Consider the following 22,444-nt stretch of genomic DNA (forward strand, 5'->3'; position numbering starts at 1 on the left):
CCTGGAGGCCGTACGGGTCTGGATGGGGAGAAACAGACTCAAGCTCAATCCCTCCAAGACGGAGTGGCTGTGGATGCCGGCACCCCGGTACAGTCAGCTGCAACCGCGGCTGACTGTTGGGGCAGTTATTGGCCCCAAGGGAGGTCACGCAACTTGGGCGCCCTCCTGGATGGACGGCTGTCTTTGATGAACACCTGGCGGCCGCTCCAGGAGGGCCTTCTACCAGCACGCTTGGTTCGCCAGTTGCGCCCTTCCTTGACCGGGATGCCTTATGCACGGTCACCACGCCTGGTCACTTCTCGCTTGGATTATTGCAATGCTCTCTACATGGGGCTGCCCTTGAGGTGCACCCGGAGGCTGCAGTTAGTCCAGAATGCGCTGCGCGAGTAGTAACGGGAGCCACTGTGCTCCCATAACACCACTGCTACGCAGTCTGCACTGGCTTCCTGTAGTCTTTCGGGTGCGCTTCAAGATTTTGGTTACCACCTTTAAAGCGCTCCATGGCTTAGGACCCGGGTACTTACGGGACCGCCTGCTGTTACCTTATGCCTCCCACCGACCTGTACGCTCACACAGAGAGGGTCTTCTCAGGGTGCCGTCCGCCAAACAATGTCGGCTGGCGGCCCCCAGGGGCAGGGCCTTCTCTGTTGGAGCTCCCATGCTCTGGAACGAACTTCCCCCTGGCCTACGCCAAGTGCCTGATCTTCGGACCTTTCGCCATGAGCTAAAAACACACTTATTTATTCAAGCGGGACTGGCTTAATAGTTTTATTAAATTTTAATTGGGGTTTTATTGCTTTAGGGTTTTAAATTTTTAAATTTTTAATGTCGGCCTTTTTTTTGTAATTTGCTCTGTTTTAAATTTTGGTTTTAATTGTATATATATTGAGTTTTTTATCTTTTGGCTGTACACCGCCCTGAGTCCTTCGGGAAAAGGGCGGTATAAAAATCTAATAAATAAATAAATAAATACCAACATTTGCTGAAGCCCCAGGCTAATTCCAAAAAAACTAGGAAGTCTTGTTCAGAGCAGAAGTTTTCCAAAACAAGATCTACAAAGGGATATAGAATCCCTGATATATCCGGCCTTTGTTTCAATATTCTTAGCAAATATAACCCAGCATCTCTGAAGACATTTTGTACATACTATTGAATACATATTAGAACATTCCCTTAAATGACCAGTTAAAACCTGCTTCCCTATCAATTCTATCCATTGCTTCTGGCCTTCGAAGTATCAGAAAATAAGTCCATTTCACATTTTACACGATGGACCTTTAGACATCTGCCAACAAAACAAGATTTTTTCTTCTTCTCCAGATAGAACATAAGCAAATATTTCTCATAAGGTTCAGTTTCTAGAATTCTCTCAACTTTGCAGTCATTGTTCCTTGAGCACCATGCAGACCCAACCTTTTTAAATATCTTTAAAATTTCAGAGCATGTTCAGTACTTTTACAACATGGGTACCATGATGGGCATGGACAGTCATCAAACCTTTTACTAGAAGGCAAACAATTAAAGATGCTTCCTATCACCTTTTTTAGTCCCTGGGACGCTGGCAGCCCCAGTTTTTGGTTTTTGGGGGTTTGGGCGGGAAACAGTTTCAAAGCATCGGGCTGCAGCCATCCAACATGATTATTTTTTAATGAATATATAAAACATCCTTATTGGGCTGAGAAGTCCTATTCTAATTTAGATTATAACTGAAGCTGGCAGTTTGCAACATTCCATTTTCCCATATATTCATTCATTCATTCATTCATTCATTCATTCATTCATTTAGACAAATATTTTAAAATGAGAAAGGCATGAGAAAGGGCGTGGTGGACAAACAGGAAATTGCAACTGGACAACTGATGCTCACAAACACTATACTGAAGATCATAGAAATAGAAATATGTACCGTTACTAAGTAGGTATACTATAAATAGAAATATATACGGTGACTAAGCTAGGCTCAGATGGTACAAAAGCTAGGTTCTTTTTTTCCAAATGAGAAATAAAGGCTACAAATAAATTAGACAGCTTGATAAAGAAGCATAATGCAAGCGAATTACTCTTTGAGAGACCTAGCTTGATTTATGATTGAATAGAGGTTGCATACCTACCGGGCAAGATTAACTCACAAAAGACTCTTTAAACTAAATTACTCCAGTTTTACTACCTCAGTGCCCTGCAGATTGCATGGTCACCACGCCTGGTCACTTCGCTTGGATTATTGCAATGCTCTCTACATGGGGCTGCCCTTGAGGTGCACCCGGAGGCTGCAGTTAGGTAGTAACGGGAGCCACTGTTGCTCCCACATAACACCACTGCTACGCAGTCTGCACTGGCTTCCTGTAGTCTTCGGTGCGCTTCAAGATTTTGGTTACCACCTTTAAAGCGCCCATGGCTTAGGACCAAGTGCCTGATCTTCGGACCATGAGCTAAAAACACACTTATTTATTCAAGCGGACTGGCTTAATAGTTTTATTAAATTTTAATTGGGGTTTTATTGCTTTAGGGTTTTAAATTTTAAATTTTAAATTTTAATTGGGGTTTTATTGCTTTAGGGTTTTAAATTTTAAATTTTAATTGGGGTTTTATTGCTTTAGGGTTTTAAATTTTAAATTTTAAATTTTAAATTTTAAATTTTAAATTTTAAATTTTAAATTTTAAATTTTAATTGGGGTTTTATTGCTTTAGGGTTTTAAATTTTTCTTCTTCTCCAGATAGAACATAAGCAAATATTTCTCATAAGGTTCAGTTTCTAGAATTCTCTCAACTTTGCAGTCATTGTTCCTTGAGCATCATGCACACCCAACCTTTTAAATATCTTTAAAATTTCAGAGCATGTTCAGTACTTTTACAACATGGGTACCACGATGGGCATGGACAGTCATCAAACCTTTACTAGAAGGCAAACAATTAAAGATGCTTCCTATCAATTCTATCCATTGCTTCTGGCCTTCAAGTATCAGAAAATAAGTCCATTTCACATTTTACACGATGGACCTTTAGACATCTGCCAACAAAACAAGATTTTCTTCTTCTCCAGATAGAACATAAGCAAATATTTCTCATAAGGTTCAGTTTCTAGAATTCTCTCAACTTTGCAGTCATTGTTCCTTGAGCATCATGCACACCCAACCTTTTAAATATCTTTAAAATTTCAGAGCATGTTCAGTACTTTTACAACATGGGTACCACGATGGGCATGGACAGTCATCAAACCTTTACTAGAAGGCAAACAATTAAAGATGCTTCCTATCAATTCTATCCATTGCTTCTGGCCTTCGAAGTATCAGAAAATAAGTCCATTTCACATTTTACACGATGGACCTTTAGACATCTGCCAACAAAACAAGATTTTTTCTTCTTCTCCAGATAGAACATAAGCAAATATTTCTCATAAGGTTCAGTTTCTAGAATTCTCTCAACTTTGCAGTCATTGTTCCTTGAGCATCATGCACACCCAACCTTTTTAAATATCTTTAAAATTTCAGAGCATGTTCAGTACTTTTACAACATGGGTACCACGATGGGCATGGACAGTCATCAAACCTTTTACTAGAAGGCAAACAATTAAAGATGCTTCCTATCACCTTTTTTAGTCCCTGGGACGCTGGCAGCCCCAGCTTTTGGTTTTTGGGGGTTTGGGTGGGAAACAGTTTCAAAGCATTGGGCTGCAGCCATCCAACATGATTATTGAATCATGAATATATAAAACATCCTTATTGGGCTGAGAAGTCCTATTCTAATTTAGATTATAACCGAAGCTGGCAGTTTGCAACATTCCATTTTCCCATATATTCATTCATTCATTCATTCATTCATTCATTCATTTAGACAAATATTTTAAATTTTAAATTTTAAATTTTAAATTTTAAATTTTAAATTTTAATTGGGGTTTTATTGCTTTAGGGTTTTAAATTTTAAATTTTAAATTTTAAATTTTAAATTTTAAATTTTAATTGGGGTTTTATTGCTTTAGGGTTTTAAATTTTAATTGGGGTTTTATTGCTTTAGGGTTTTAAATTTTAAATTTTAAATTTTAATTGGGGTTTTATTGCTTTAGGGTTTTAAATTTTTCTTCTTCTCCAGATAGAACATAAGCAAATATTTCTCATAAGGTTCAGTTTCTAGAATTCTCTCAACTTTGCAGTCATTGTTCCTTGAGCATCATGCACACCCAACCTTTTTAAATATCTTTAAAATTTCAGAGCATGTTCAGTACTTTTACAACATGGGTACCACGATGGGCATGGACAGTCATCAAACCTTTACTAGAAGGCAAACAATTAAAGATGCTTCCTATCACCTTTTTAGTCCCTGACGCTGGCAGCCCCAGCTTTTGGTTTTGGGGGTTTGGGTGAAACAGTTTCAAAGCATTGGGCTGCAGCCATCCAACATGATTATTGAATCATGAATATATAAAACATCCTTATTGGGCTGAGAAGTCCTATTCTAATTTAGATTATAACCGAAGCTGGCAGTTTGCAACATTCCATTTTCCCATATATTCATTCATTCATTCATTCATTCATTCATTCATTTAGACAAATATTTTAAAATGAGAAAGGCATGAGAAAGGGCGTGGTGGACACACAGGAAATTGCAACTGGACAACTGATGCTCACAAACACTATACAGAAGATCATAGAAATAGAAATATGTACCGTTACTAAGTAGGTATATTATAAATAGAAATATATACGGTGACTAAGCTAGGCTCAGATGGTACAAAAGCTAGGTTCTTTTTTTCCAAATGAGAAATAAAGGCTACAAATAAATTAGACAGCTTGATAAAGGAGCATAATGCAAGCGAATTACTCTTTGAGAGACCTAGCTTGATTTATGATTGAATAGAGGTTGCATACCTACCGGGCAAGATTAACTCACAAAAGACTCTTTAAACTAAATTACTCCAGTTTTACTACCTCAGTGCCCTGCAGATTGCATGGTCAGTGGAAAGAAAATGTAAAACTTATTTAAAGGCTACCAGGTGGGGAAGACCATTTCCTGGACCAGACTCAGCAGGTTATAGAAGCAAGAAAACCCCCTACTTATAACTCCACGGATCTTGGCTGAGGTAAGGCCATTAAATGCCAAGGAAGAAAGACTCAAATCAATCTGTCAGCAAAAAAACCCCTGTGGAACTGCAGTTAGGAAGTAAAAGGGTAATCATGTTAGTACTAATGGCTTCCATCAGGCTGAAAATATACACTAATCAGGAGTTTTTATTTTTAGTGTGATACAAGAAGAATATTTTAAAAAGCTCACTGGATTGTTATCTGATCATACAGATAAATCTTCATTTAGCAACCATCGTTGCGACTGGCAATTCTTTTTTTTTTTTTTTATAAAAAGTTTTATTTTTACAATCATATCAAATAATTCATCCAATGTACAGTTATATACAATTAGTCGGGCTTGCCCAGTCACCACCCCCCTTTTTAACACTCTTCCCTCTTCTACCTTCTTCTACTTTCCAGACCTTCCTCTCCTTCTCTTATCTACATCCTCTCTTCCCTCCACCCTACACCTTCCTTCTCCCTCTTCTACCCCTCTTCCTTCCTCTTCTCCTCTTTCCTACCTCCTACTCTCTCTTTTCTCCCTCCCCAGCGTTCTAAAATGGTAACTGGGCAGACCCGACCCTGCATTAATTATATTTATACATCTTCAATAATCCCTGTACATTAACCATCACTCCATCTCTACCAACCCCCAATTCCCCTTACCCCCCACCTCCCACCCCGACTTCCCAGAACAAAATGCAGGGTATCAAAACTAACAATCATAATCCAAAATAATTCCTAAATTATAATCTCTAGTCACACCACACTTAGTCACACTCTCAATTCCCCTCTCCTTCAAAAATATATCTAATACAAAATATTTCCTAAATTTACTCATATGCTATTCGATATTTTTTTATCTGACACTTATTTTGAATATAGTCAATCCACATTTTCCATTCTAAAATATATTTTTCTAGTGTATAATCTTTCAAGTAAGCGGAGATTTTTGCCATCTCTGCCAGATTTGATACTTTAAGAGTCCATTCTTCAATTGTAGGTAATTCTTCTTTCTTCCAATACTGAGCAATCAAAAGTCTTGCGGCTGTTATTAAGTTCAAAATCAATTTAGTCTCTATAGCTGTACAATCCATAATTATTCCTAGTAGAAAGAACTGGAGTAAACTTAATCTTCTTTTTCAAAATATTCTGCATGATCCACCATACTTTAATCCAAAATGCTTTAACTTTTTACAAGTCCACCATATATGGTAATAAGTGGCATCTTCACAATCGCATCTCCAACATTTAGCCTGTACATTAGGATACATACATGACAACTTTTTGGGGTCTAAATGCCATCTATAAAACATCTTTTAAAATTTTCTCTCATATTTTGCGCTTGTGTAAATTTAACATTCCTCACCCAAATTCTTTCCCAAGCTTCCAACATTATTGGTTGCTGAAAATTTTGTGCCCACTTAATCATACAATCCTTAACTAGTTCGGACTCTGAGTCTATTTCTACTAATACATTATACAACCTCTTAATATGCTGTTGGCCTTGATCTCTCATTTGTTTTAACAAATTATCCTCAGTTTGCTTAACACCTATTTTTTGATCTAATTTCCATCTAGCTTGTAACAGTAGCTGAGTATGTTGGTTGAGATACAGTAACAACCAAGTCATCTGCGAAAGCTCTTAATCTGTAATCTTGATGTTTAACTCTAATTCCCTTTATTTGATCGGAGCTACGTATTTTATTCAAAAGAATTTCTAAAGTTAAAATAAAAAGTAATGGAGACAGGGGACATCCCTGTCTTGTCCCTTTCCCAATTTTAAAAGTTTCTGTTAACCCACCATTTACTATTATTTGTGCTGTTTGCTTCTGATATATTGCCTTAATTGCGTGGATAAAATAATCCCCAAATTGCATTTTTTCTATTACTTTAAACAGAAACTGCCAGTCCAATCTATCAAAAGCTTTTTCAGCATCCAAAAAAAAAAAAAAGCCGCTGAGATTTGGTTGTTTCTTTCCAAATATTCAAGTAAATTTACAATTTGCCTCACATTATATCTCATCTGCCTACCCTTAATAAATCCTGACTGATCATTATGAATTATTTGATTCATCACTGGCATTAATCTATTAGCAAGTATCTTGGCAAATATCTTATAATCAGTATTTAAAAGTGATATAGGCCTATAATTCTCTGCTTTAATACCATCTCGATCTTCCTTCGGTATTAGCGAAATAAAGGCTGTCCTCCATGAAGGGGGAACATCTCCTCCCATTTGAATTTTATTAAATAACTCTTTAAGTGGTTCAACCATCTCATTTTGTAAATTTTTATAATAAACAGCTGTTAAACCATCTGTACCTGGTGCTTTACCAATTTTAAGTTGCTTAATTGCTAACAAAATTTCCTCTGAAGTAATTAATTGATTCAGTTCTTCTCTTTGATTTTCTGTAAGCTCACAAATATTTTGTTGTTGTAAATATCTTTCTATCTCTATATCATCAATCATATCCCTAGTATACAACTTACTATAATACTCTAGAAATGCTTTTTTAATCAAATTCTTTTGATAAACTTCCTTACCCCTATATTCTATTTTATCAATCATTCGTGATTTCTGTTTTTTCCTTATTAAATAGGCAAGCCATCTTCCTGGCTTATTGGCATTATTAAACGATTATGTTTTACATATTGTAAATTAATTGCTACTTGATCTGCCATCAACATGTTAAACTGACCTCTTAATATATTTATTGATTCTTTTATTTTACTATTTCCTGGGCTATTTTATCAATAACTGTTCTTTCTTTTTAATTTCCTCTTCCAATTCCTTTTTCTTTTTCTGCAATTTATTTTTGTATTTAATATTCATTTGTATAAGATTTCCTCTCATATAGGCCTTGCTAGTGTCCCAAATCATCTCTATAGATGTTTCTTTTTTCATATTCATAATAAAAAATTCCTTCATTTGCTTTTTACATTCATTTACATTTTGTTCATATTTAAACAAATTCTCATTCAACCTCCATGATCTCCTAGCCTCCTTTTCCCGATCAATTTCAATCCAAACCGGACTATGATCAGATAGAGTTCTTGAACAAATCTTAGTCTTCTTCACTCTAGAATACAAATCATTAGAAATCAAAATAAAATCAATCCTCGAAAATGATTGATGCCTGTCAGAAAAGAAGGTAAAATCCCTCTCTTCTGTATTATGTTCTCCAAATATCTCTTAATTCCAAGTCCTCCATCATTTCAAAAAACCTTTGGTAATTTCGCCCTACTTGACATCTTCCTTAAACTTTTTTTATCTTTTTGAGTATCCACCATTCCAATCACCCATTAATATATATGATTTATAATCCCAAAACACTATTCTTTTATATAAAAACTTGAAAAAATTTTCTTGTTGTTGATTCGGAGCATAAACTCCTATTAATAATACCTTCTTTCCCTCCAACAAAAGTTCAATAGCAATGTATCTTCCTTGCTTATCCACCTCAATTAATTTTGCTGATATATCCTTTTTTATATATATAACCAAACCGTTTTTTTTCCAAAGAGGAGGCAACAAAATGTACCCCAGTTTTGAGTTTATCAAATATTTCTGGTCTAAAGATCTAATATGTGTTTCTTGTAAACAGGTAATGTCATTTTAAATTGTTTCAAATAATGAAATACTTTCCTTCTCTTCATGGTGAATTCAAACCATTAACATTCCAAGATAATAGTTTAATTGCCATTATCGGCCAAAGGAAACTTTTGGAACACCAGCCGCAGATCACATTTTACTTTAGGCCTTGCTCCTCCCACTGTTTCCGTTGTAATAGTTGCCAGTTGTTGTTGTGCCTTCATCTCTTGTTCCTTGCAATTAGCAGCAGCTCTTGGCAGGCTTTGTTCTTTTGAATCTAAACCCGTAGGTATTTCCAACACTTGTAATAAATCTTCTTCCATCACAATCTGTTCTTGTACCTGCTTCACTTCTCTTCCTTCACTTCAGCCTCCTTCTTCTAGCTTCCAATGGGGAAGACTTCCAACTTTAATACCTCAACATAAAATTCTCTTGCTTTTCCAACTGTATTGAGACGATGTACTTTCCCTGCATAGTATACTATTATACCAGTTGGAATATCCCATCTATATTCAATCTGACGTTTTTTAAGTTCATTCACCAGGAAGGCAAATTCCTTCCTAGCCCTTAACATTTTTGGTGGAATTTCCTTTAATATTAAAATATCTTGACCAGCAATCTGAATCTTCTCCCTTATATGAAGCTTGCAAAATCTGATTTCTCACTGTTCTGTTTGTAAAATAAATAACAACATCCCTTGGCAACTTTTTTGCCTTGCTATCCAAGAATTCACACGATATATTTTATCAATTTGATAAGCCACATCTGCTGGACGAGCTGCTAATATCTCAGCAAATACTTCAGAAAAATTTCCTTAAATTCTCTTCCTTATTTTCTTTCAAACCTCGGATTCTAAGAGCAAATTCCATATTTCTATATTGTATCAAAACTATTTCATCATCTGTTTTTCCATTTTACTTTGAAATTCATCCATTTTATTTTCTAATTTTAAATTATGTTGCTTAATTTCTGCAACCTCCTCTTCTAATAAAATCACATTTGTTGCCAAACTTTGTACTGCCATTACAAATCCTTCTTTAACTTCATTTCCCACTTGAATTTCTGATATCTGCTCTTTCATTTCAGACATCTCATCAGTTATTACTTTAAATTTTTCTTCATAAAGCCTTTTAAGTTCTCTTGTGACGCCTCTAAATTCAATGTTCTAGTCTCTGCTGTATGAGCTGGAGAGGCACCAGCTGATAAAGTTCCAGAGCTCTTTGTTACAGTAGACTTTAATTGTTTGGCTGCCATCTTCTATAAAATTATTTATTTATTTATTTCCAACTTAATATTCACTTTAAATCTTCTTAACCTCTGAAACACAGTCTTTAAAGCAGTATTTAAAAATCTCCCTAGATTCTACCAGCAGGCAGCAAAGAGTTAAAGAGTTAAAGCAGCAAGTAACATGCAAATTACCAACTGCAGACGGCAACGCTGAAAGTATCACTTTCGCTTTCCACTCGTTAACTTGTTAACAATTCGCCTCCATTTTTTACTGTTTTCAAGCTTGTTACAAAGTATCGGGGAATCGGCTTGGCTACTTGCTTAAAGTTCTCCCACTTTCGTTCTGTCCGGTATAATCCTTTATTGTCCAAAATAAATCTCGGCGTTTGGTCGTGGTGATTGGTTCCGCCAAAGCAGAAGAATCCTCGGATCTGGAGCACTTCGGGTTACTGGAGGGAACTTAACCCTTCAAACCCCTTTTTTCTCAGAGGCTTTAGGGAAATTCAACCTCTGCCCTCAGCTCACCACCTTCTCCTTCTCCCGAAGAGGGGGTTTTCCGAACCGCTGGACAGCAGATTTAAGCTGTCCTAGCGATTCCACATAATCCAGAGGTTGGTGATCATAAAGATCACCGCCATCACCTACGGTGCCAAACCGGAAGTCGCGACTGGCAATTCTGTTGCTTAATTAAGCACTGCCGTCACTAATGATGTCACATGACCATGATGAACCAGCGGTGAAATCCAGCCGGATATATCTGGCTCGCGCGAACCGGTAGGGCCGGTGGCGGGAGGCTCCGCCCACCCGCCCGGCCATCATTATGTCCCATTTTTGAACCTCTGCGCATGCACAGAAGAGGCGCGTGTGAACCGGTAGCGAAGGTAAGTGCATTTTACCGCTGTGATGGACTAATGACATCATTTAGTTGTTGAGCAAACCGCTGCAACCTCAAGGGACCACAACTTAACATTTTACTTCTGTGTTCTCCATTAACTCTGCTTGTCACAAGCCGCTTGGCAAGCACAGAAATGGCAATCACATGACTGTGGGACTGTGGGTCATACATGCGAGGATTGGTTGCAAGCGGGTTTTTTTAGACCAGGGGTTCCCAACCTTTTCTATACCCTGCACCCCTAGAACACTTCCGATATATCCTCATATCCTTACAAAAGTAAATAATTATGTGCATATAATTTATGCATATACACTATGATTTTGAAACTTCTAAATCCAGGTTTTTGCATCCCCTGGAATATCATTTCGCACCCGTCCCAGTGGGGAACCCATGTTTTAAACTGTCAAGAGTTGCTAAATAAGACGGTCAGTAAGACGGTGAGTAAGAAAGGAATACCCGTGTTCGTTGCTAAGAAAGCCAACCCCTGTAAATAAAAGTAGGCCAACAAGAAAGCACATTATCTCACCATTCAAAGTGGTCCTGGAAACCACTGATGCCTTCCCGGGAGCTGAAATAGGCATACATTTTCCTGCACCCGTCGTCGCTGGAGAGCTGCTCGGCTCCATGGCTCAATGCCACTTTTTTCTTGCTGCAACGTATCTTTCCAAGCCTGAGATCTACAGGCAACTGCGGTGAAAAATAACAAGAGAGATAGAAGAAACACTATTCAAAGCATCAATCCTGGACAACCTCAAAAAGGCTGAGATGATCAAAGTAGAGGGGAATTTAAGAAAGGCGACCAGAAGGAACAGAAAAGGCCAGCTCTCCCTAAGCGGATAAAGGCTAAGGTTGTATACGAAGGGATATTTGATAAGGGAATTTTATCGCCGGCGTTTAATCAGGCTTATATTACCGTTATACTAAGAGCAGGTAATGATGGTATTCAGTGTGCTCATTATCGTCCAATCTCATTAACTGATGTCGCTACAAAGGTTTTTAACAGCAGTGCGGGCAAATGGATTACAGCAAGTGGTACAGTCTGATATTCACAATGACCAAGCAGGGTTTATAAAAACTGGGCAAGCAGCAGATAACATTAGAGCAGCCTTTGATCTAATAGATTTGAAGAAAAATAAAGCTCAAGTAATTTTATCACTACGGTAGATACTGGAAAGATCTTTGATAAAATACAGAAACATTACATTCTTGCTGCACTAAATAATTTGCTATGGAGTTCATAAAATAGACTAAGGTATTATATGAATCGCCAGTATCTAAAGTGAAGATTAGCAGCATGTTTTTCTCCCTTTTTTTTCATTATTTAGAGGAACTCAACAAGGAACCTTTTTAATATTTGCACGGAACTCTTAGCTTGTGCTATTAGACATCAAAGAGAGATCTAAAGAGAAGGATCTAAGTCCTTTGAACAAAAATTGGGTTTTATTTTTAGGTCTTTTGTTTATTTCTGAACCTTATAATACTATCCCAGCGTTAATGCAAAGGATTAATGCCTTTAGCAAAACAGTCTATTAAGTGGTCCAAATTGGAACCGATGCCTTTAAGTGAAAAATTGGTTATCCATTCGTTTAACGAATATTAATTCTATTTTTGTATGGAATCCATTACATATCTAGGGATCTCTATGCCAAAAGATATAATTTAGATAGCAACATGCAATTTAAATAAAACACATATCGCAGTTATTCCGGATATTGATATGGGGAAAATTGAATGCTCCCAAAATGAATTATTATTCTTAGAATAATTTATATTCTAAGAGGAATTGCAGTCTTTGTATCTGGCAAATATTTTCAGGAAATAAATTCTTTAAAGCAGGGGTTTCCAACCTTGGCGACTTTAAGACTTGTGGACTTCAACTCCCGGAGTTCCTTAGCTAGCTTTGCTGAGGAACTCTGGGAGTTGAAGTCCACAAGTCTTAAAGTCGCCAAGGTTGGAGACCCCTGCTTTGAAGGATATGTTTTATAGCTAAGGGTTGAAATTAAATTCCTTATTTAGAAAGTTTCTATGGGTTTCTTTGATTCCAAGAATATCTTTGCAAAAAATTCAATTACCAATTAAAGAAGGAGAATTTTGTTGTCTGAATCTGGAGTTACGTCATCATGCTATATTTTGTAATTTCACATCAATTTTTTTACCTTACTTTATGGTATCAATAGATAGAATAAAACTGTGTGGTGGCGCAGTGCTTAGAATGCAGCATTACAGACTAATTCTGCCGACTGCCAGCAGTTTGATTCTGAACGGCTCAAAATTGACTCAGCCTCCCATCTATCTGAGGTGGATAAAAATGAGCATCCAGATTGTTGGGGGCAATATACTGGCTCTGTAAACCGTTTAGAGAGGGCTGTAAAGCACTACGAAGCGATATATAAGTCTAAGTGCTATTGCTATTGCAATCAATATGATTTAAAAAAAAATAATAATCCTAAATTAGAACGATTATTTTATGCTGGTCTACAACCAAAATAAAATAAACAAATCAGGTGTTGGTTAATGGATTCTGGTTTTTGTTACACTGAGAGCATATGCACCAAGACAAATTCCTTGTGTGTCCAATCACACTTGGCCAATAAAAAAATTCTATTCTATTCTATTGTTATTTTGTTTTCAAAATGTTGTTCATGTGGGAGTGTTATTTGATGTACTTGCATTTACAGGTAGTCCTCAGGTTATAACCATTCATTTAATGTCTGTTTGAAGTTTCAATGGCACTAAAAAAAGTGTCATGACCATTTTTATTTTTATTTTTTGCATCTTGAATTTTTAACAAAACATAACCTTTATTTGGGATTGTTCTCTGCAATCCTACAGATCATAACCTTTTTGTAGAAGAAGCAAAAACTGTCTTTCCAAAGAAATCCACCAAAGTCAGCAGACATTTTCCTTTCAGGACAGGATCCCTCAGCAACAAATAATATATAAGTAGTGACCTCAAGGCACATAATTAATCCATCAGTCTAACTGAGGACCCACATGGCTTCCGACTTCAGAGAACCCCATCTCTAGCATTGGACACCATGCTGTGGGTTTTTATTTCTCCTGTTCACCTCCCAGACAAAAAAAAAGGGGGGGAAGGATCTATCTGCAAGAAACTAGGATTTCTCCTTGCATAGTTTCAGTTCTACAATCTCACACAAAGGAAGGCCAACACAATGTCTCCCTTCTATCGGGAGCTTACTTTGCAGGAAGAACTGGTTAAACTAAATTATTTCTGTGCCGCTCTCGGTTTAACAATCAATCAAACTTGAACCAATGAACTTTTTTGAGAAAAGGCTAAAAAGGAGAATACCGTATTGTTCGGTCTATAAGATGCCCCCATGTATAGGCCACCCCCCACTTTTCTTACACAGAATTCAGAAATCTGGAATACCACTGCGTCTAAGTGCCGGTAGATCCTGGCCTTCCCTCCGGTGGGCCTGGGCAACTGCTGGAGAGACTTGTTTCAACGCCTGGTGCCCAGATGCCCTCGCTCCCCTCAACTTCTCGAGCAATTGGAATTGATTGATTGAACTTTTGTTTTTAGTCCCACAAGCTTATTTCCCTATACACAATGGCAAGAAACGCGATGGAGAAACACGACGGACATGGAAATCAGAAATGCTTGGGGGACGCGAGGGCATCTGGGGAGTGGTGGGTGGCACAAGCTCCGCAGCGCAGCACTGCGCTGCAATGGAGAAACGGGAAACAGAGCGGCTGGCGCAAGGGAAGGAGGCCGCTTTCCCTCTTTCTTCTCCCTCCTCCTCCTCCTCCCCTCCTCCTCCTCCCCTCGTGCCGGCCACTCCATTTCCCATTTCTTCATTGCCCCTCTCCCGTGTATAAGACACGCCCCTCCATTTCAAGTAAATATTTTTAAGAAAAAGTAGCGTCTCATACACGGGAAAATACGGTACATTGGACATGCTACCCTCTCAAAACAAGTTAATAGTGACATTCTTTTCTAGAGCATCTCGACTAAAAAAGCTGAAACATCTGCCAAGTTGGCCCAAAAAAGCCAGCATCACTCAAGCAACGTTAAGCAAAGGGGAGATTCTGTTTGCCCACTCACCGAGATTCCTCCCAGGGCAGGGAAGCCGGGGTGCTGCCCCTCCAGGGCGCAGCTCACCGCCCGCAGGACACGAGGCAGGTCTGTGCCGAAGGTACGAAAGATGACCGCAAACTCCCTCCCTTCTCGATGCAAGCTTTCCAGGAGGCGGAAGAAGGAAGGCAGCACCAAGTGGTAGTGCCTGGCCTGCTCACCTTTGACGGAGAGCTGAGGGTGAGGCTGAGCCTGCCATTCTAGCAGCTTCAAGTGTTGCCTGTGAAGGTCCTGGAATTTCTTCCCACAGGGCGTCTCTGTGAATTTGGTGTTGCGGCCATACTGCGAATAGAAACTCACAGCGCCTTGGCAGGGAGGGTGCAAAGAGGGAGACTCACTGACCCACTGCCACTCCCCTAGAAGAGAAAGGAAAGGGGCAGATGAAGCTCTACGTCAAAACACAGGGAGTCCTTGAGTTAGAACCATAACTGGGACCAGAATTTCCATCGCTACGCCATGCGGTTGTAAATGTCACGTCACGTGACTGCATCGCTTAGCAACAGCCTATCCTGGCACACTCTGTTGCTGTCATGAGCTGAATTCCAGGAGTTGTCCCAAAGATGCTTTTTTCAGGAGGCAACTGGACTTTCTTGTTTCTTTCCTCTGAGGACGTTTCGCTTCTCATCCAAGAAGCTTCTTCAGCTCTGATAGGATCGTGGGGAATGGAAGGATTTGTATTCTTTGCAGACAGCTGGTCATTTGCATCCTTTTAGAGGGTCGTTGAAGCACTTGGAGGTTTATCTGTCACTTCAGAGTCATCTGAGTAGCGCTCCTGGTTCCTGTAGTCTGCAATTTTTCCTCAGAAAATCCATTCCTACTCCAATACTATTCAAAGGGTGTTCATTCCATATTGTATAGCTAAAAGCCTATATAGAGATTCTCAGTCATCCAGGTCATGGTTGTCCCAAAGGTGCTTTTTCAGGAGGCAACTGGACTTTCTTGTTTTTTCTTGTTTTTCTTTTTTCTTTCCTGAAAGAAAGAGCTGAAGAAGCTTCTTGGATGAGAAGTGAAACGTCTTCAAGGAAAAAAACAAGAAAGTCCAGTTGCCTCCTGAAAAAGCACCTTTGGGACAACCACGATCTAGGTGACTGAGAATCTGTACAGAATTCCATTGGTTGTTAACCTATCCCTATTAAAGCCATTCCAGGATTGGTCCCTCCAAGTCCCAAGCCTCAGGTGTTCCCAGGGAAGGGGCTTTAACAGACCCAACTGCCTATTTTTCCCAATCTCTGCTCTTCTGGCTGCCCTGCACCCAGTGGTGGGATTCAGCCAGATTGTACCACTTCAGGAGAGCCAGTTGTTAACTTTCTGAGTAGTTTGGCAAACTGGTTGTTGGAAGAAATAATTAGGGCAGCGAACCGGTTGTTAAATTATTTGAATCCCATCACCGCCTGCACCCTGTCTTGCAGGGTGTCTTACTACATCTACATAGAGGGAAGTAAGCAGTGGGGTGCCATAGGGTTCCATCTTATGTCCAGTACTCTTCATAAATGACTTAGAGGAGGGAACAGAAGGGGAACTCATCAAATTTGCAGATGACACTAAGCTGGCAGAAATAGCCAATAGCCCATAAGATAAGAACAGGATCCAAAAAGATCTTGACGAACAATGGGCCCTATCCAACATCATGACATTTAATATGGAGAAAAGCAAGGTTTTAGACTTAGGCAGGAAAAAACCAAAGGTACAAGTACAGATTAGGCAAAATCTGGCTCAGAAACAGTAAGTGTGAGAGGGACCTTGGAGTCCTAGTGGACGATCACTTAATATGAGCCAGTGGCGAAAAAAGTTAATACAATCCTTGACTGTATAAACAAAGGAATAGAATCAAAATCACGTGAAGTAATAAGTACCACTTTATAAAGCTTTAGCAAGCCCACACCTGGAATCCTGCAAGTTTTGGTCACCACATTACAAAAAGGATGTTGAGATTTTGAGAAAAGTACAAAGAAGAGCAACTAAGATAATTAAAGGCATGTAGACTAAAAAAATATGAAAAACAGCTGCAGGGTTTGGATTTAGCTAGTCTAAAGAAAAGAATTAGGGGTGACATGATAGCAGTATTCCAGTATTTGTGAGGTTGCCACAAAGAGAAGGGGGTCAGTTTATTTTCCAAAGCACCTGCAGGCAGGACAAGAAACAACGGATAGAAACTAATCAAGGAGAGAAGCCACATGGAATTAAGGAGAAATTTTCTAATAGTGAGGACAATTGACCAGTGGAACAGTTTTCCTCCAGAAATTGTGGATTCTTCATCACTGAAGGTTCTTAAGAAAAGATTGGACAGCCAACTACCTAAAATGGTATATAGCCGTGATGGCGAACCTATGGCACATGTGCCCGAAGTGGCACGCGGGAGCCATATCGCCCGGCACGCGTGATGTCGCCTGTCCCTCTTCCGAGTTTCTGCCGCACATGTGCGCTCGATGATCAGCTGGCCTTTTTCTATGCGGCAGTGCCGGAAACAATGCTGGTCTTCCGTTTTCCTGCGTGAGCATGCGCACCAGCCAGCTGATCGTTGCATGGGCATGCGTGCCAGAAACCCGGAGGAATAGCTCGGTGAAACCGGAAGTTCAATAGCTGAAACCGGAAGTCGTCTTCCGGGTTGTGGGCCAGGCGTGTGGGTGCCTGTTCACCATCACTGGTATATAGGGTCTCCTGCTTGAACAGGGGGTTGGACTAGAAGCCCTCCAAGGTACCCTGTTTGGGTACCAAACAGCCCCAGAACCATGCAGGGGCTCAGAGGTGTTTTTGCACACCATAGCTCTAAGCTACAGTGAAATCAGTGGTGAAATCCAAGTTTTTTTACTATCGGTTCTGTGGACGTGGCTTGGTATGTGTGGTGTCGCTTGGTGGGCATGGCAGGGGAAGGATACTGCAAAATCTCCACTCCCACCCCACTCTGGGGCCAGCCAGAGGTGGTATTTGCCGGTTCTCTGAACTGCTCAAAATTTCCGCTACCGGTTCTCCAGAACTGGTCAGAACCTACTGGATTTCACCCCTGAGTGCAATCCAAAGTCAGTGTCACCCCTTGAAGCCTCAGCTGCCCCAGCCTGGCCTAGTACAGATAGCCCTCGACTTATAATCACAATTGAGCCCAAAATTTCCAAAATGGCTCATTGTTAAGGGAGGCAGTTGGTAAGTGAGCGGCCTCCCATTTTATGACCTTTATCCCACAGTTGTTAAGCAAGTGACTTCAGTTGCTAACTGACTCATGAGGTCATTAAGCAAATCTAACTTCCCCCAATGACCTTGCTTGTCAGAAGTCAGCTGGGAAGGTTACAAATGGTGATCACATGACCCCAGGACAGTGCAACTGTCATAAATACATGCCAAGCACCCAAATCTTGATCGTGTGACTTATGGGGATGCTGCAGTGTGAAAAACGGTCATAAGTCAACTTTTTTCAGTACAGGTAGTCCTCGACCTATGACCTCAAATAAGCCCAAAATTTCTGTGGCTAAGTGAGATATTTGTTGGGTTTTATCCCATTATATGACCTTTTTTTGCCACAGTTGTTAAGTGAATCTGACATCGCCATGAAACCGGGGACACTGCAACTGCCGTGAGTATGAGTCAGTTGCCAAGGGTTTGAATTTTGATCACATGACCATGGGGATGCTGCAGCGGTCATAAATGTGAAAAATGATGTCACTTTTTTCAGTGGCCTAACTTTGAATGATCACTGAATGAACAGTTGTAAGTTGAGGACTACCTGTACTGTTGTAACTTTTTACAGTCATTCAACAAATGCTTGTAAGTAGAGGACTACCTGTAGTACAGCTTGGTGTGAAACTGCAGCTATCCTGGGAAGCCACAGTCTGGCCCAGCAGCATAGTGGAAAGCCATCGCCCAATCCCACCTGCAATTGCCCTCACCGCTCTGGACTCCAGGGTCCTGCCACCCTGCGCTCCATCACCCCAGATGACTGTCATCATTTTCCAGCTTCTTCTGGAAGCTTCTTCTCGTCAGCCAGACGAGGCATGTCCACCTTGGCCATTCATGAAGCAGCTGCTGGCCATGTGAGGCCATCTTCCTCAAGTCTCATGAGAATAATGCCGTGTGTGTGTTGTGTGTGTGTGTGTGAGAGAGAGAGAGAGAGAGAGAGAGGAAGAGAGGGAGGGAGGGAGAGAAAGAGGGAGACCTAGTGAAGAAAGCCCCATGCAGCCAGCGACTGCCTTATGAAAGTCTAGGCCAGCTATGCTTGGCCAACACTAGGAGCAAGAAGCTGGCAAAAGACAGCTAGGATGGGCAGGAACCATGGAGTGCGGGGGGGGGGGGGCAGAAGGGCATAGATGAGGGCAGAGAAGTGGGTGGGGTTCGCTGAAGTGCCTGTTGCAACCCAGGCCCAAGTAGGTAGTAGGAAACTCAGTCAATGTAAAAACAAACAAACTTTATTAGCACAGCTGAGAATTAACTCATTCTCAGCGTAGTCTAAACTAAATTAAAGCAAATTCCTCCCAACACAATTCCTCAGCCTTATCGCCAACCTTGGTCCAATTAGGCAAACTGCCAAAGGCCTTTCTTGGCAAAAGTTCAGAAGACGCCGATATGAAACAAATGCAAGACAAAGCTATCAACGTTGTTTTCTGGCAAACAGCCTAAACGCCATTGCTGGTTTTTTAAGCCTTATGGGAGAGGCCAATCATCTCCCGAGTCATCCTCTTTGCTTTAGCTGCTCTTGCCTTCTGGCAGCTCTTCTCATGCGTGCATAAGAACAGGCTCCTCCTGTTCCTCTGCCTCACTACTGTAAGCCTCTGGAGGCTCTGGAGTCCACACATCACTCCCCAATGGCCCTGGCCCCACCTCTGCCTCCGACGCAGAACCCTCATCCGGGCTTTCCCCAGCCTCCAGGACTGGCCCATGTTCTTCCTCAGCCTTATCGCTGTCTGACTCCATTGCTAGGTCCGCAGGCTGCTGGCGGACCACAACAGTGCCCTTGTGGTCATACGCCTGGGTGGGCTGCCAAATGCCCAAATTTTGATCATATGACTGCAGTGGCGATGCAACAGTCATAGCTTTGAGGACTGATTTTCTCTTCATTCATTGCCACTGTAACTTCGGTCACTGAATGAATGATTTCTTAAGCAAGGACTACCTGTGAGTTTGTTTCCCACTTTTAGAATCAATTATTTTCTGGCTGGCTTGATTTACATTAAGACACTGGGGCAAATGTGAATCTCCCCTTCTTTAACTATTTACTTATATGTTGTATTTGTGTCGTTTCCCCCCCCCTCCTCCCATTACCTCCTGCAACAATTTTGTTCACAATCAATCTCCACGTTCTCCTGAATTATATCCTTATCAGGGAATAGAACCAGCTGGACAACAGAAATGAATCTTTAATGGTCCTTACCATCCCTCAAACTCCTGTACTGGAACCAGAGAAAAATAAATGGCTGCTGGCAATTATAAAATGCTTTTTTTCTTATATTTGGGCATACATCTTATTACGGACAGCAATCCCACATGGATGACATAAACCAATTTAGTCATTCCTCAATGGACAGATTCTAATTTTTAAACTGCAAACAGTTAATCCTTTGTTACCCCAATAGGTATAATTCTTCATTTCCATCCCTGTTTCTATATCAAAATATGTCCCAGAAATATAAATTAAAAGTATATATATATTGATTTTATTTTTAAAATGATTTGAGCAATGGTGAAAAACGCAGGTCGAGATTGGAGCCAACCAAATTGACATTTGTTTTGCCCCAGATCCTGCCCATACATGTAAATGTGAGTAGATATATATGGTACTTCAGTGGGAAGGTGACTCCAACATGATGCCCCAGTCAGAGTGGGGCAACAGATTTTGGTCTTTTTGTCTTTGTGTCTGTGGGTGGGGGAGACAGCAGTTACATGATTAAGGACTAAAATGTGTGCAAAGACTTAAGGCCCCCATTTTGCTTCTTAAAACTCCCTTCAACATCCATTCACCCCACTCCCCTGTTTACTTTTGAAATGTAGCTACTAACTGATTGTACATAGCCTGGTTTAAAGCTTTATGCAAATGACAGTTGCACATGTCTATTTATATTGTCAACTTAAAACCAGGAAATCCCTAGATGAGCCCCATTCAGCACTGAAAGGACTAAGGCTCTTGAATTATTTGTCATTTGCTAGCCAGTATTTTTCAATCTTGGCAACTTTGGACTTCATCTTGTGTTGAAAAACATTGAGCTAGCCTATTTCCTCTGGGAACTGTGAAAATTAGAACTGGGGGAAATAAAACCTTACAGGCCAACGGTGGGTTAAAAGTGGAATAAGTTTCACAGTGTATATTTCAGGGGTCAGCAGCCTGTGGCTCCAGAGCCGCATGTGGCTCCTTGGGCCCTCTGCTATGGCTCCCTGTCAGGTGATCCCACCACTGGCTGGTCCCACCCCTCGCCCTCCCCTCCCAGTCACTCCTCGCCTGGCCTGAGACGGTAAGGGCGATGGCGGAAGATGGAGAAGCAGCCAGGGCAGAGACAGAGAGATACAGAGAGAGGGGGAGAGAGAAAGACATAGAGAGATACAGAGAGAGAGGGAGAGAGGGAGGGAGGGAGGGGAGAGAGATATATGTCAAAAGAATTTTGTGGTTCCTGGTGTTTTTTAACAACCGGTTCTCTGCCCTAATGACCGACTGGGTAGGCATGGCTAGGGGGTCATGTGACTGGTGGAAATGAGTAACACTGAGTTGGCCCCGCTCACCCAGGTTTTTTGGCTCCGGGTGTTTTCTTTTTTGTGGGAAATGGGTCCAAATGGCTCTTTGAGTATTTAAATTTCTTGTGCGACCAATCACACTTGGCCAATAAAAAAAATTCTTCTATTCTTAAGATTGCAGACCCCTGGTATATCTGCCTTAGTCTCAAATGTCATTGGTCCTATCAAGGGGATGCTTCTGTTATAAACACAGCAGCTTCCTGCCTCAACTTTTAAAGAGGCAAATAAGAAACTCAGCAGTCTAGCTCTTTAAGGCAGAATCTATTTCTTGCCAAGAAGCCGAATGCCCGTCAGCTGCTGGTGCTATCGTTTAAACTTAAAGCTTATTAAGTTCCCCTGCTTCCTTTGCAATCTTCCGTTAACCACAAAACTGCTCCAAATGTACTATGAAGCTTTTCAAAAATCCTCTCCGCTGATACCTTGATGCAGGTATCAAAGTATCAGCAGACAGACTAGGTGGCTCAGTGCTAAGACACTGAGCTTGTCGGTCAGCAGTTCAGCGGTTCGAATCCCTAGTACAAGTCTCCTGATTGAGCGGGGGGTTGGACTAGATGACCTCCAAGTTCCCTTCCAACTCTGTTACTGTTACCCAGCACTTCTCCAGGAACAGAACTCAGCAAGCAGCTGTGCTGCAGCCTCTCTTCCCTTTCTGCTTCCTTCTCATTTACTCTGCTGCAGCTCTTTATTTATAATGTGTTTTAACATGCATTAGGCTCTGTTAATATTGTGCTAGACACTGTATTAATACAATCAAATGAATGCCTACCGACTGCTGATAGTCGAATAGAATTAAATTGTTTTCAACCAATCTGTCAAGCACAGGCAGGATGTTTTAATACTAAATAGTGAGCCCACATAATGTTAAG

At 40.5% G+C, this 22,444-nt stretch overlaps 1 protein-coding gene across 4 annotated transcripts in view; it reads right to left on the bottom strand.

Annotated features, from left to right (window-relative positions):
• The window catches only part of LOC131193099 (uncharacterized), a 49,569-nt gene that overhangs the window by 12,600 nt on the left and 14,525 nt on the right, over positions 1 to 22,444 (bottom strand). For all 4 annotated transcript variants that reach the window (XM_058172903.1, XM_058172900.1, XM_058172902.1 and 1 more), the window contains exons 3-4: positions 14,841 to 15,226; positions 11,301 to 11,461 (exon numbers count right to left, since the gene is read on the bottom strand). In XM_058172903.1, the coding sequence (XP_058028886.1) occupies positions 11,301 to 11,461; positions 14,841 to 15,226 (547 nt within the window). The remainder of the gene's footprint in view (positions 1 to 11,300; positions 11,462 to 14,840; positions 15,227 to 22,444) is intronic.

Source organism: Ahaetulla prasina, chromosome 2, assembly GCF_028640845.1.
Source record: "Ahaetulla prasina isolate Xishuangbanna chromosome 2, ASM2864084v1, whole genome shotgun sequence".
Classification (NCBI taxonomy): Eukaryota; Metazoa; Chordata; class Lepidosauria; order Squamata; family Colubridae; genus Ahaetulla; species Ahaetulla prasina.